This window comes from Hipposideros armiger, unplaced genomic scaffold, assembly GCF_001890085.2.
Source record: "Hipposideros armiger isolate ML-2016 unplaced genomic scaffold, ASM189008v1 scaffold_41, whole genome shotgun sequence".
Taxonomy (NCBI): Eukaryota; Metazoa; Chordata; class Mammalia; order Chiroptera; family Hipposideridae; genus Hipposideros; species Hipposideros armiger.
The window spans coordinates 4,603,536-4,619,488 of NW_017731391.1; the positions used below are offsets into that span (position 1 = coordinate 4,603,536).

General features: G+C 36.7%; 1 protein-coding gene across 1 annotated transcript in view; it reads right to left on the reverse strand.

Annotated features, from left to right (window-relative positions):
- STXBP5 (syntaxin binding protein 5) overlaps positions 1-15,953 on the reverse strand; it is a 182,049-nt gene that overhangs the window by 140,328 nt on the left and 25,768 nt on the right. The window contains exons 3-6 of the mRNA XM_019638917.1: positions 12,954-13,035; positions 9,801-9,901; positions 9,558-9,625; positions 8,657-8,778 (exon numbers count right to left, since the gene is read on the reverse strand). Coding sequence (XP_019494462.1) covers positions 8,657-8,778; positions 9,558-9,625; positions 9,801-9,901; positions 12,954-13,035 — 373 coding nt within the window. The remainder of the gene's footprint in view (positions 1-8,656; positions 8,779-9,557; positions 9,626-9,800; positions 9,902-12,953; positions 13,036-15,953) is intronic.

Below are 15,953 nucleotides of genomic sequence, written 5' to 3' on the forward strand. Positions count from 1 at the left end.
ACTTGGAGGCATATTTTTCAGGGCCAAAAAATCGTCTTATACGCCGGCAAATATGGTATGTGTTATTTTAGGAAAAGACCATCATACTATGGGATAATACAAAACAGGCACCAAACACAGACTTGGGGATTCACAGAAAACCCGGTAAAGGAAATCACAAGGAGACTTTAAAGATGAACAGGAGTTAGCCATGGAAAGTGAATCCTAAGTGTTTTCTGAGCAGGGACTTCAGCTAATACAAACATGCAGCAGAGAGGATAGTTCATTCAAAAACGGAAAAGTCAGGGTGGCTGGATAATAACGCATAGAGAGAGTGAAAGATATTATGGTGATAAGCTGAGTCACAGATCTTGCAAGACCTTTTAGGGAATGCTAAATATCGAAGTTTCTCCTGCGTTTTGAAGGCAGTAAAAAGTTGGTGGACGCTGGTTGTTTATCTAGCATATCGCCCATTCCTAAGTCCATTCATTCCAAACATTATTCAGATGTTCATTAGAGTGCCCATATCTTCCTCAAGTTGCCCATATACTTTGGGAGAAGCTTAAACCAAACTGAATCCCAGAGATTCAGCCAAACCAACCACAGTAATTTCACTCACTTGCTGCCATTCTGAATCAGGTAATCCAAGCCTAAAACCAATGAGAAAAACTCCCTAAATGAAGGTCAAATGAATGTCAAATGGGGAAAAGTGAAAGGGAAAAGGGAGTCACTGGTCCATAGCAGTTTTGAAATCGAGTTGGGCAAATGTTGGGTTTATCTTAATTAGGTTTCAAGGCTTGGGAATCTTTCGTGGCTCTCAGCTCTACCCTTTTAGTGAACCTTGCTTTTTCATGAAAGGCAGCACTTGTTTGCAGCTGAGTACTTTTATCGGCCTGCTTGTGTCAGCAGCCTCCTTTCATTTTGTATTCTCTCTGGCTCTTTCATCCCAGCTAGCAACGTTTCTGCTATACACTTTTCTGAAGAAATTTGTGGGTCCTAAATCAATTTCACCTGGTTTTCTCCATTAGACAAAAGCTACACCCACAAATCTTTTTGGGATAATCCCTCGTCCATCTTGACTCCTACTGACAGGCCTGAGAGCTGACACTCTTCAGCTTCATAGGGCTCTCTGGTTTGGTTGAGAATATCTGTGGGCACACCCATAACCTTTTAAGAGAGCCCTTTGTACCACTTAAATACTCTTTTGGTCTTTGGATTTTTAGTAAAACACTCACTATACAGCCACACCCTCATGTCTTTCTCTATGCCACATTTTCAGAAGCAATCTCTTTTTTGCCAGCTGGATCAAGGTGAGAATTTCCCAAATCATCAAGTCCTGGTTCCTTCAATAATTCTTCCCTCAATGTATTTTTTTCTCCTTGCATTTTACTATGAAGTCAGAAGAAGTTAGGTTGCACCTTCAACATTTTCCTTGGAAATCTCCTCAGCTTTCCAAATGGTCCAAGTTAATCACATATATATGGTGTAGGAGGCCACTTCTGGCAAGCTTTCTGCCACTACATAACAAGGGACCATTTCCTCCAGTTTCCAAAAACATGTTCCTCTCTCCCGCTAAGCTCTCACTGGCAGCAATCTCCAAGTCAAGTGTCGGATAGAGGACACGTGGCCTGGGAAACTGACAACTTCCTCCAGGGTACAAGGTGAGGTGCTTCACGGGTTACCCCAATAACAAAGTGACTGTATCCAGTACCTGCAGCTGGAGAAAAACAAGGACCAGTTTCTTGCAGCTGGGCTGAGCCCTATGACCTGGACCTGAACTTTAGCTAATTGTAATGTCATTACATATTCATTTGCATTGCAGTTACTAGGACTCAAATCATGCCTCTGACACCAAGACAGCTCTGGAGGAACCAAATAAGGGAAAAAAAGCAGGAACAGGAGGTTCCCATCCAGGGGAGGAGATAAGAACCATGTCAATGGGACATTACCAATTCCCACCCTGGTAGGAATAAATACTCCTGAAGTTGACTTCCTTGAGGCGACTCTTCAGGTCCGCTCACACTTTTCTCAAAAGTGTGTACTTTCATTTTCAATAAATCACTTTCTCTTTCCTGCATCTGTCTCTCGTTCTTGAATTCTTTCTTGTGTGGAGACAAGAACCCAGTCACCGCTGCTCGGGGCTGAGTCCTCTCTTAGACATCCCTGTGAGCCTTTGGTGACAGTTTGTTCAAGTTCAAGGCAATCTAGGCTTTTCTATCATGTTCCTCAAAATTCTCCCAACCTCTACCCACAACCTGGTTGCAAAGAGATTTTTAGGGATTTGTTATAGCAGCATCCCACTTCTAGGTACCAAAATCTGTCTTCGTTTTTTATTGCTGTGTAACAAGCTACCACATGTTTCACGGCTTAAGACAATACAGTTTCTGTAGGTCAGAAGTCCAGGCGCTGCATGACTGGGTTCTCGACCCACAGTCTCACAAGGCTGAAATCCAGGTATCGGCAAGGCTGCATGGCTGCATCCCTTTCTGGAGGATCTGGTGGCAGAATCGGCTCTCAAACTCATCCAGGCTGCTAGTCGAATTCAGCTTCTCGTTATTGGAGGACTGAATCTCCCTTGGCTGAATCCCTCTCATGCTCCGAACCTTTTGTCAGGGTGAGTCCAGTCCCTTTTAAAGGCCCATTTAATTAATTAGCTCAGGCCCACTGAAGACAACCTCCTAATCTTAAAGTCAACTAGTCTAACTTCAATTACATCTACAAAATGTAGATTCACCTAGATGAGTGTTCGTTTGAATAACTAGGAGTAGATGTGTATACACCAGGGAGAAATCTTGGGACCCATCTTAGAATTCGGCCTACCACTGGTACACGGGTAAGAGTAGAAGTATTGAGTCATGATTGATGTAATTTCTACCAAAAATTTTTTCTAAGTGATTAACATTTAAATCTCCCACCAGTAGATTATGAGAAGTTACAACTGTGTTAGATTCAAGCCAACATTTTAGCCATGCTGATGGGTGTAGGGTGATATCTGATTGTGGGTTTAATTTGCATTTTCCTGATAACTGGTTTTTTTGTCTTCTTTTAAAAGAAGTCAGATTAAAAACAAAACAAGCAAACAAAAAACCGTTTAAAAACATTGTATTAATTATTCTATCATGTATTTTTAACATAAACTTCTGAAACATTATGTTTATATTGTATTATGGTTGTATGTCTGGGTCTCTGCTTTAACATAAGCTATTCAAGCACTTTATTCATCTTTGTTATCTCAACACTTCACAGAATTCCTGACACATAGAAGGCACCCAATGTTTGGTGAACTAAACTTAATTTACATTCTAAAATGTATTTTTTTAATTTCCAAATTTGAAGCACTACTGCCACTCTATATTCCTCCTAGGCCAACCAATAATGGTACGCCCTTTCAGCAGTCTAAGACATACTTTATCTGAAACAGTATTGCATTAATACAGTTAGAGGAATAAGATTTGCCCTAACGCTACCTACCATAAATCTACTTAGCTTTCTGGCCCTAAGCATAAAAAATAAAGTGTTTTCACTGTTTTTTCTTTATTATTTTTCACAAGTCTCAGCTCACTGGTCCAGCTAAATTGCTCTTACATATTTACCTTTGTTTATGTAACCTCTCCTTCCACATAACTTTTTTATACCCGAGTACATTTTAAGATCTTTGTGCAACCAGACCACTTTCTTTGAATGTCTTTCCTAATTTCCTTGTCAGAATTTCTTAGTCATTATGGATAATTTTATTCGAGAAAGTTATCCAACATTTCTTGACCATCTTTCCTTTTACAGTCTAAAGGTCTACAAATTGCAACAGTCTTTCCTCAAATACAGAATCTTTTTTTTTTCTTTTTCTTTTTAAATTTTGTCACAGTACATGGTTCTCTATACTTAGAATTTCCAAGGTGACTCATCATTTCCATGTCACCAACCACTTCTCTTTGTAGATTAGAAATAAGTGCAGAGTAAGTAGATCCCTTTGTCTGCCTTCCTAATGGGCCTGGATACCATTCTATTCCTGTGTTCTAGGCCTGAAATTCATCCCACCAAATTGCTCTCATGTCTAATGCTTGTATACTTTTCATTAAGCTGCTTTCAAAGGAAAATATTTTGCTGATATGATGCAATTATCACAACCCTGTAATCTCAGGTCTCTGATTTGTTCCAATATTATGATTAATTTTTTTCTTGTTAAATATGTGCAGTGAATTAATTCAAAAGAAGACCTGTATAGATTTTTTTGAGGGCTGGCATCTAGCCAAATACTTACTCTCTCACAGCTATGCCCTATTCATGTGCATACTGAGCAAATTATAAGCAAAGCACAATATTTATGTAGCATTATAATAAGAATATAATGGGATAAATTTGTTTCTACATTAATTTATATATGTTACTAAAAAATTATGATGCCAGGCAGGCAGTCAGTTCCTGAAACACCTTGTAGGCAACAAAACTGCTCTCTCACTGCTGTGATGGTATCTGAATGAATTACTTCATTTGTCAAACAGTTTTCTTCTTAAGAGGACTGTGGACATTAATGCTTCATTGATAACTGTATGACATGTTGATTATTAATGTATTCTATGAGATATTGCATTTTCTTAGTCATTAGTATAGGATTCATGCATGTTTATTCTCTAAACCTAGATGTATCTATCATCAAATGAAAGAGCTGTGAACCACAGAAATAAGCTGTAAGTCGGAATGTTAGAATAAAGGAAAAACATGTATCTTTAAAATAAATATATTAATTTCAATATAAAGACCAGCTATTCAGGTGTCTAACATATTTATGGGGGAAAATTTTTATTCTCTAAAATTTCAGAAAGAGAATATTTTCTTGACCCCTGAGACTAACATTTATGTGAAAGTGTTTTATAAACAATAGTTATACATTGAGATATAAGACAATAATGGGATTTAAATAAGGAAGCATAGATATAAAATTTAGTCCTCAGTCTTCAAATACTTAGCATATTATTTTTTTTATTTTTGTTAATCAAATTTATTGGGGTGACATTGGTTAGTAAAATTATACAGGTTTCATGTGTACAATTCTGTAACACATCATCTATATATTGCATTGTGTGTTCATCACCCAGAGTCAGTTCTCCTTCCATCACCATATATTTGACCCCGTTTGAGAATACTGGTCATGCTAACTAAAGATAATGAAAAAAGACTAGCAAATAGTTGTAGTTGCTTATAAGCCCATTACTTCCTCCAAATTACACTGCTTTTTAAAGGAAAAATCAAAGTAGAAGCTAAATGGAACATACTCTAATAAGGCAACTACCAGACAGAATTTTGCTTGTCAAACTCTCAGTTTCTGCCAAAGCAAAATAACCTCTTCTTTAGGTGTATAAACCTGATGGTAGCTAATAATGAGGTCCACCAATTTCAAGCAAGAGGAACAAAGGGAATATACACTAGTTTCCTAGGGATGCCGTAACAAATCACCACAAATTAGGTGGCTTGAAACAACAGAAATTTATTCTGTCACAGTTCTAGAGGCTAGCTATCAGAAATCCAGGTGCCGGCAGGCCATGCTCACTCTGAAGGGCAGAATGTGACCCATGCCTCTCTCTAGTTTCTGGTATTGCCAGCTATCCTTGGCATTCCTTGGCTTATAGATGCTTCACTTCAATCCCTACCCCTGTGGTCACAAGGTGTTCTCCCTGGGTGTCTGTCTCCCTTCTCCTCTTCTTAGAGAGACACCAATCACGTGAAATTAAGGCCCACATTAATAACCTCATATAAGCTTCCTTACATCCATAGATACTCTATTTACACATAAGGTTACATTCACAGGTACTGGAGGTTAGGCTCCAACATATCCTTTTGGGGGACACAATTCGATCCATAACAGGTGATGGGGCATTAAAGGCCACACCGCCATGGTTTTCTACCAATATAACTGCTACTACCAACCCTGTTCAGGCAGCAGATGATTTCGATGATACAGCTACTACTATTGGCAAGTTAGTTATTATGGTAAAAATTTTATGACAGATAAATCCTTAATGGGAGATGAACCTGGCAACTGGCACAATATGAGCTACATGCTAGTCAAAGGAGGACCTTTAAAACATTGCATTTTTCTTCAACTTCATAGTATGTTTACTTTTTGGTGATTTAAAAAAAAAATCTATCTTGTATTGTATCCTGGTTGGGTTTTAGCCTACTTACCTATTAGCGACTGAACTATGGCCCTCCTCCCCAAATTTATATATTTAACTACTAAGCCCAGTGTCTCAGAATGTAACTGTACTTGGAGATAGTGCCTTTAAAGAGGTAATTTAGGTAAAATAAGGTCATTTTGGTGCACCCTCTAATCCAATATGACAGGTGTGCTTATCAGAAGAGGAGATTAGGACACAGGCACACATAGAAGAAAGAGGATGTGGGAACATGGGGAGAAGATGGCCATCTACAAGCCAAGGAGAGAGACCTCAGAAGAAACCGACAGTGCCAGCAGCTGGATCTGACTTCTGGCCTCCCGAGCTGAGGAAATAAATTTCTATTGTTTAAGTCACCTGGTCTGTAGCACTTGTTATGCAAACCTTAGCAAAACATTTCCCTACCCATGAACAGAAAAACTCTTTGAGGTGGACTATCACGCTGCCCAAAAATGACCTGCACATAAAAAAAAAAAACTTAAAATGTGTAACTCTAAGTTGGAGGTCAAAGAAGATATCTAGTGTTAAGTTCAAACCCAGAATTGTCCATAATTTAAATAGATTTGATATAGTTAATATCACTGGCACTAATGATTATCTTTTTCTAATTAGTTATTTCTATAATGACTACCTAAGTAAAATCTCTGGTTTAATTAATGCAGATATTTCAAGTTATAAAATTATTACTTTAAATAAATCCAATACCTTTAAAAACAAAAACAGCTATATTGGTAATTTCTATGTGCTATAAACTATTCTAAGTGCTTAATACATATTACTTTATATATATTTACTTTATAATATGCATTTTAGGGTTTTGTGAGATAATAATAATCCATTTACATGTAACAAAACTGATAATTATAATTGCCTGTCCTATGAACTAATAATATTCAGCACAAGCAGCTTGGCTCCAGAGTCTGGACTCAAGGTGTACTGCTTCTCAGGTGATGGAGAAAATCACATCTTAAGGTTAAGTGATCAAATGTGGTAAAAACTAAACTTGACAATTACGAAGTTATTTAACTATTAAGTTACCCCAAATCCATGGTAGAATAAGGGGAAAACTAACTAAGCTATTGCTTACTGTACTTCATTGTCAATGATAAAATAAACAGTGTGATAGTCATTACAAGTATTCACACATATTCCAGCTTTCTCCCTGGTTATATGACGGAAATTAGGGATGGCCATGTGACTTGCTCTGGCCCATGAAATGGGAGTGGAATATACACGTGTCACTTCCAGGCAGAAGCTTTAAGAGCCAATGCATGCTTTATCACATTCTTTCTTCCTCAGTCTGAGTTCTTTGTCATTCAGGAAATAGTACAATGACTCCAGTACAATGACTGTCAATATTATAAAGCCTGGCTGTTCCTCAACCAGGATTCTGGAATAAAGATGATAATGAAAAGGAACAGAGTTCCAGCAAACCCACAAAGAACACACAGTGTAAGCAAAATGAACTGTTGCTGTATTAAGTCACCGAGATTTTGAGAGTGTTTATTACCATAGCATAACCCAGACTATCCTGAATGACACAGATATCAACAATGAATGTAAAGCAGTTGCATAAAGAAAAGGATGGACTCCTACAAGTGAGGGAAACGGAAGGATGGGCAGGGAATGACAGGATTTTGTCCCTTTCGCTGCCCAGGCAGTTGTTCGAACAGAAGGCTTCCCTCATGGCACAGATTACAGGGCATATGAAAAGTCCCAAATGACACGGAACCCAGACTGTGGGTAGAACAACGCTCGTCGCTGAGGGCAGATTCCTAGATTTGGGGGAAGCCTCCATTCCACCTTCTCGCCCCTACCTGTAGCCAGGTGCTAATGAAAACTAGGCTCCTCCCAAATGCCACCTCTCTCCTTCCTGCCTTTTAAAGAAATCTGAACTTTAGCCTTGAGAAAATATAACAAGGTTCACCCATGAGGCACCAAGTCCATTCCTTGGCATTTTAAATCCAAAGGCTGCCACACAAGTTTGTAACTATCGTACAGGATTTCATCCAAAGGAGATGCTCAAGGACCAGGCCCTCATGCTACAGTTCTTTGTTTATTGTTGCCCTAATGAAGGTGGACGGGAAGCTGAACTTTGAACAGGACCAGATAGTTTCTGCCGGTCTTGTTTATAAATGCGCGCTCAGCAGCTAGAAGCTGGCACATAATAAGCATTCTATAATTATAAAGTAAACGGGAATAGGACGAACTCAAAACTGGGAACTCATCAGTTCATTTCATTTGTAACTTTTAGGACCCTGACACATAACTGGGCAGGGTGTGCCCTGATAACAGCATCCAACCATCAAGAGGAGTGGCAGGCTCTGTGAGGCTGCATTAACAAAAAGAAGGGCCATTCTTCTGTACTTGAAACAAAAGCATCTTCTGTTTATCAAGATATGTGCCTACAGGCACCTCATAGGCTAGCTTCCGGTTCCTCACCCACATTTACCAGGATTCCTTGGAGACCATCCTTGGAGGTACTATAGAGGAGACTTCTTCTGTACCTGACCACCATCAACTCCTGATTCTGGAACTCCTTGAGGTTGGATAGCTCTCCGTGAAGATTTACCATAACCTGCAGTGTATGTTTGTGAACTTGGACTACCTACTGCCACATTCCTGTGTCCTGGCAAGGAATATTGACAAGCCACTAGCAAACGAGGTACCAGAGGCATTCTTCTGCCAGAATTTTACATCCTGGCAGAATCCCTGCAGTGGGTGGTGGTTTTAAGAGAACTTCTACAGCACTACACTGACCAAATGACATCATTTTGATGTGCTGGAGCCCAGGGTTTCTTAACTTTGACACTTGATATTTTGGACCAAATAATTCTTTGTTATAGGCACTGTCTTCTGTGTTGTAATATGATTGGCAGCATCCCTGGCCTTTATTCACTAGATGCCAGGAGCACTGCTCTCTCCCCACCCCCAACTGTGACAACAAAAACTGTCTGCAGACATTGTCAAATGCCCTCTGGGGTGGGGTGGGTAAAATCAAGCCTGGTAGAAAACTACTCCAGCTAGACCTATACTTTCACTTCCAGCAGGTGGTGTGAGACTGACAACAAGAGGGTGTGTCCAGGTACTAAGATGCCCGTCACCATCTCCACCTACTCTATGCATTTGAGGCTGGTGTTGGGCTTCCCCTGAGATCCCACTGGCAAGTACACTGAGGAACTCTCCCAGCAAGTTGAGAGGCTGGCCCTATTCCCAGCAGGTAGAAAATAACTGGCTTGCTCTTCCTCCCCACCCGTTCCTCCTTCTATTAACTCCTCTTTCACCTTTGCCCCTCTCCTAAAAGCAGCAGAACTGTGATTCAACTAAAGCCATTTAAATGACTGAAAGACTATATAATGCCTTCCCTTTTATGCAAAAAAAGGAGCTATACAGAGATTTTTGCTCATGTGCCAAGACTGCAAGGATTACTCAAAGGACACAAATTTATGTGGTTGCCTATGGAATAGAAGATGTGTCTGGAAGGGAAGAAAATTTGCTTTTCACTGGATATCCTTTAAAATGTTGAATTATTTTTTAGATTATGCATAAAGTCCACCACAAAAAAATAAAATCAAAAAATAAAATTCAAAGAAAATATTTCAAAATAGAATAGCAAATATCCTATATATAGGATAAATAAAAGATTCTTACCTTTCTCTGCAAAATTTAAGTGAATGTAGTATGGCAGGTCTCTTTTGACGTAAATTCCATAAATGTAAGGTGTCATCAGCCAAGGCACTCACAAGAGCTCCCTTAAAAATAAAGTGTCATATATTTTATATAGAACATATTTTACAAATATTAAAGCTACTAAGGACCTGCCAAAAAATTTCCTTCCTAAATTTAAAACTTTCTGCCAATAGATTTAGTTCTGAGAAACATTTACCAAACCCAAATTCTAAACAGCAGATGTAAAAGTGTACTGTATGCATATGCATGTGTAAAAAATGTTTTAAATTCTTCAATAATTTAAAGTATAACTTACTATCTTATAAAGTAAAAGTATACTAGGATAAGTTGGATATTATGATTACTAGCTATGTAAAATTAGAGATCAGACTATAAGTTACTTGGTCACTACTGTACATACTTCCTTCACTAAAAGAGCAAGATATGATATGAAGTAAACTTCCATTTTATTTGACTTAAAACAAATCCTTATGAGTGTACTATACCTAGAGCAAAATTCTACTATTAAAATATATGGAATATAAAGACAGCATTCAGAACATTGTAGCTTCAATGTCCAAAGGGTTGAAAAATATGATTAATTTTGAAAGTTAAAACATCTGATATTACTAAATACTATTAAATATGAGGAAGATAATCTCTAGCAGTACGTGAGAATAATGCAGGGGGCTCAGCTGCATTCATGACCTGACAAATCAGAATTTTCAGAGCAAAAACCTATGTAGGTGTATTTTTTTAAATTTCCAGAAGTGATTCTGATATGTGAACACAATCTCTAAACTAAGGCTGATTTATTAAGACATATGAATGTTTCTCCTCAAAAGAGTAAGGTACTCTTCTACACTGAGAGAACAAGACAAAAGATGCAACATGAAGAATTTATATTAATTTCAAAAAAGGTTTGAAGTTCTAATCCTTTAGGTTATTATAAGAAATCTTAAAATCTCCTCTTAAAATAAGAGAGCTTCTCATTTATCCAAGAAAATTAAAAGAGCTCTGAAGACAAAATTTACATTAAATGATCTCTCCAAGTCCTTTCTACCTTCAAAATTCTGACAGCTACTCTGTTGTATAACTCCTATTCCTACAAAATGACAACTGAAAGCAAAAATACATGAAGCTCACATACCCTCCCTTTCACTAGAAAGCATACTCTTATCTGTATCACTTTGAAGCAGAGAAAGTCCAAAGATTCAGATTATCAAAGATTTGTATTCTTCGCTCTTCTTTGCACTGTAGTTTCACATCATGTCATCTGCTTTATGAAGATGTTTGTCCCATCTTAAAATCTCAAGGAAGAAGAGAAGATGGAGAGCCAAAACGGCAGCAACGGCTGACCTTCTCTGGTGGCGCCTATACGTAGATTGCCCAAACTGAATGCAAACAGCTACTCCCAACTGTCAGATTTCCATAGTCATCCCATTTAATATTCATATTTTACTAAGAATTTTTTCAAACAGCAATGTTATCTTTAAGCACTTAAATGTAAGACTCAAGCATGTAAAATAGAATAGTCATTTCAAAGAACTCTGTGATGAATCCTACTGATGAGAAAAGAATCCTGTAATATGCATAATGGCAGCATAAACAACAAGGTTTCTAAAATTTAGATGTATAGGTAATCAATTTGCAATATGTTATTTACATTGGCTCATGCACTCCTTTAAAAAATCATCTTAACACAAGAATAAAGATGGAGACTAGGTTAGTGGTTGCCAGGGATTAGGGACTGAGAGCAGGAAGGGAGTGTAATTATAAAGGGGTGGCTGAGGACATTCATTCACAGTGGTGCAACTGATCTGTACCTTGTTAGTGGTGGTCATTACATGAATCTATACATGTGATAAAATTGCAGGAAACCACACACACACACACACACACACACACACACACACACACACACATACACACACAGAGGCATGTAGAAGCAGGTGGTGAAATCTAAATAAGGTCTGTAGTCTGGTTAACAGTACTGTGCTGATGTCATTCTCCTGGTGTGATATTGTACTATTGTTACATAAAATCTTAATATGGGGCAAGCTGGGGGAAGGGTACACAGGACTTCTCTATTTTGAAACCAACTGCCAGTGTAATTATTTCATAATTAAAAAAAAATTAAAACAGGAAAAATAATCTTGAGTCCTCATATATGGGTTCAACAATTTTCTATATTTTGATGTTTTTAAATATGCCTATTAAACGGTTCTATGAGAAAACACTGAAGATTTTTTAAAAAGTTCCCTTTGACCCTGAAAAACCTACACAATTATGTGTTATTTGGATCATTCTCTTGCTGAATGTTTCCTATTATCATCTTTAGCTCTTTACACCCACGATGCCTCTCTTAAATCTGACGTGAACAAAACATTTATCAAAAGCCAGAGGTACTGAGTCATTTTTTTCTCTCATACACATTTAAGAATCTACCTCATGGAACCCAAGGACTTAAGGGCAAAAAAAATGTCCACAAACTATCCTCACATCTAAGGACAGCAGAGCCTTTTCCAGACTAATTTCTCTCTTCCTTCCATGACCAGCTTTTCCTGCCTGTCACTACTTGCAGTAAACACCTATTCTCAGAACTGCTTGTACTTTTTTAAAACCTGCCAACACATTGTTTACTTTGCTGATAAAACGGTGCTTCTCGAGCTCTTTCCAAAAAGAAAGGCATCATCAATTACTTCAACAAATAACTGATACAAGAACTTTGGACAATAACCAGTTTCTAATGGATTTTGGTTTCCTGGTTGTATATCAAAACTCATCAGAGAAGTACATTTTATAACTTTTAATAAGCTCCATTTTTAAAAAATATCGTAATATAAATTTTTATGTTGTAACTTTGAATATCCCTGAAATAAATTTAAATACAGCACCCTGTACCAACAATATTTACCTCATACCACTGTATTTGTAACACCGTCTGAGAAACATCCTACATTACTTATGCAACTGTCCACGATGATGCCTTAAAGTGAATTACTATAATCGCTGATCTATAAAAAGTTAGGTTTTTGTTCAAATATTTAAATATGAATGCATGCAAAAAATCTGAAAGACGAGATCTGGCCCTATTTCATACATAAGTATGAGAGATTAAAGCAATTCACTAACCTCATTAATCAGGAACTGGAGCTGGATTACTGCAGCGCCACTGTCATGCTGGCAATAGCATTCTACTCCAGGACGACCGAAGCTGTCATTAAGTTCATTAAGGAGTTTATGGTATGTGTAGGCTATTTATAAAATTGGTAAATTATATAATAGGCTAATAAATATCCCAATGACCCGATATTCAGTACACACTATTTGAGGTCAAGATTTAGTTAGGTTTACTAGACATCGAGCTAATCAGCTGGTTTCTGTTGATAATTGGAACACTGAATGATTAGAGGTCTAAAAGAAATAAGAAAACTGTTCCTTTTAGGGAAAAAATAGTATTAAAAACAGCAATATTCAAAACCAAGATAATACATATTTAATATACTTATTCTGGCCAAGTTTTTTTCTTTCACTTAAAAAGAGAAAAGGTAGAGCATCCAATTTTGCCTGAGTCAGCAAACAAATACGAAAATCAGACAAATGACATTTTTAAATACTGTTTTTAGAAATAGTCTTTTTTATTGGCATTTTTCATTCCTGTAGTCTCATTTTAAAATTAGTTTAGGCTACAAATATAACAAAGAAGAATTGCTAGGTCGTATGGTATAGCCATTTTTAGTTTTTTGAGGACCCTCCATATTGTTTTCCATAGAGGCTGCACCAATTTGCAATTCCACCAACAGTGCACAGGGGTTCCCTTTTCTCCATATCCCTGACAACACATTGCTGACTTTTCGATAATAGCCATTCTGGCAGGTATGAAGTGGTATCTCACTGTGGTTTTGATTTGCATTTCCCTGATGGTTAGTGATGTTGAGCATCTTTTCATATCTGGTATGTGTTCTTTGGAGAAATGTCTTTTCATGTCCTCTGCCCATTTTTCAGTCAGATTGTTTTATTTTTTTGTTATTGAGTTGTATGTATTTCTTATATATTTTGGATATGAACCCCTTATTAGATGTATCATTTACAAATATATTCTTCCATTCAGTGGGTTGCCTTTTTGTTTTGTTGATGGTCAGTTTCCTTTGCTGTGCAGAGGCTTTTTAGTTTGATGTAGTCCCGTGTATTCATTTTTGCTTCTGTATCCCCTGCTCAAGGGAGAATGTCCAAAAAGATATGTCAGATAGTTTACTTCCTATGTTTTCTTCTAGGAGTGTTACAGTTCCAGGCCTTACATTTATTCCATTTTGAGTTTACTTTTGTATATGATATAAGACAGTTGTCCAGTTTCATTTTTTTTACATGTATCTGTCCAGTTTTCCCAACACCACTTGAAGATACTATTATTACTCCATTATTATTTATCCAAAGAAAACAAAAACACTATTTTAAAAAGATATATACACCCCTATGTTCACTGAAGTATTAATAATAGCCAAGACATAGAAGCAACCTACATATCCATCAACAGATGAATGGATAAAGATTACACACACACACATATTTGTGACTATATATATTATATATATATATATATATATATATATATATATATACACATACACACATACACAATGGAATATTATGCAGCAATAAAAAAGGATAAAATCTTGCCGTTTGTAACAACATGGATTTAGACAGTATTATCTATGCTAAGAGAAATAAATCAGGCAGAGAAAGACAAATATCATATAGTTTCACTTATATATGGAATCTAAAAACAAAACAAACAAAACAAAAACAAACACAGAAACAAAGATCAAAGGGAAGGGGGTAATAGAGGGATGGATGAAAAGGAGAAGGGCAATATAGGCGATAATATTGTGGTAAGTTTGCACGGTGACAGATGATTACTAGGATTAGTGAGGTGACCACATTGTAAAGTAGAAAAATGTCGAATCACTAGATTGTAAACCTGAAACTAATATAACCAGTATAAGACTGTATACCAACTATACTTACATACTTTATATATATATACATATATATGTATATATATAGTGAAGAGCCACATAACTATGGTTCTAATTGATGTTATATCACTAATGAATGTATTCGTTTTTTACAGTAGGCTTAAATACAGATTAAAATGCAAATTTTTATGATTTTGCATATAATTACAACAGCAAACACACGGCATTTTTCTCTGTTAGGCATTAAATATGTTTTATATATAACTCATTTAATCCTCATAACCTGTTAAGAATAAGGTAACTGTATCACAAAGAAATTAAGTAACTTGCTCCAAGTCGCACAATTAGAAAATAGCAGAGATGAAATCTGAATATTCTGGCTCCAGAGTTTACACTCTTAATAAGATATACTGAGTAAAGAACAAACAAAACAAAACAAAAAACCCCAAACACTTACAGAACTTACTATGTGTCAGGCACTGTTATATGCTTCTTACCCTCATAAACTTGAAATAAGAAGTTAGCCATTTTAACACGACTTTTCATACTTAATAAATATTTATAGAAAATAAAATGCAAATTCTAAAAATAAAATTCCATAGGATTTAATAAAATTATAGCACTCTGTACACAAATTCACATTCAGGTGTAAAAACTATTTCTACATTCTATTAACACATGTCCTATGGTTCTTCTTAACCCTCCATCGGGCGCAACTGATCTCACAGATTCATTGCACACAAATTTTCAAATACCTAACAGTTAACTTACGTATCATGACTCATCACTTCTGTACCTTTCCCCTCTACCGTAACCTATCGCTAGTTGTGTTTCTGACTTAATAAAGACGTATTTCATAGCGGCATCTTTTGTGTGCAATGAATCTGTGAGATCAGTTGCGCCCGATGGAGGGTTAATTAAAAATAATTGCACCAAAGGTTAAATTCCTATTTTCTATCCATTTTTTCCTTGTGATTTCTAGAAATATTTCTAAGTGATATTTATATTCAATGGATTTTTTCATTTTATTACTAACAATTAGCTCTTCTATTATTTTATAAAGTAACAGACTAATTGAGCATGTTTAGCTGATAGCACCCTCCTCTTCAAACACCTTGAATTTTTTATTATTATTGTAGTATCATCAGCAATAATA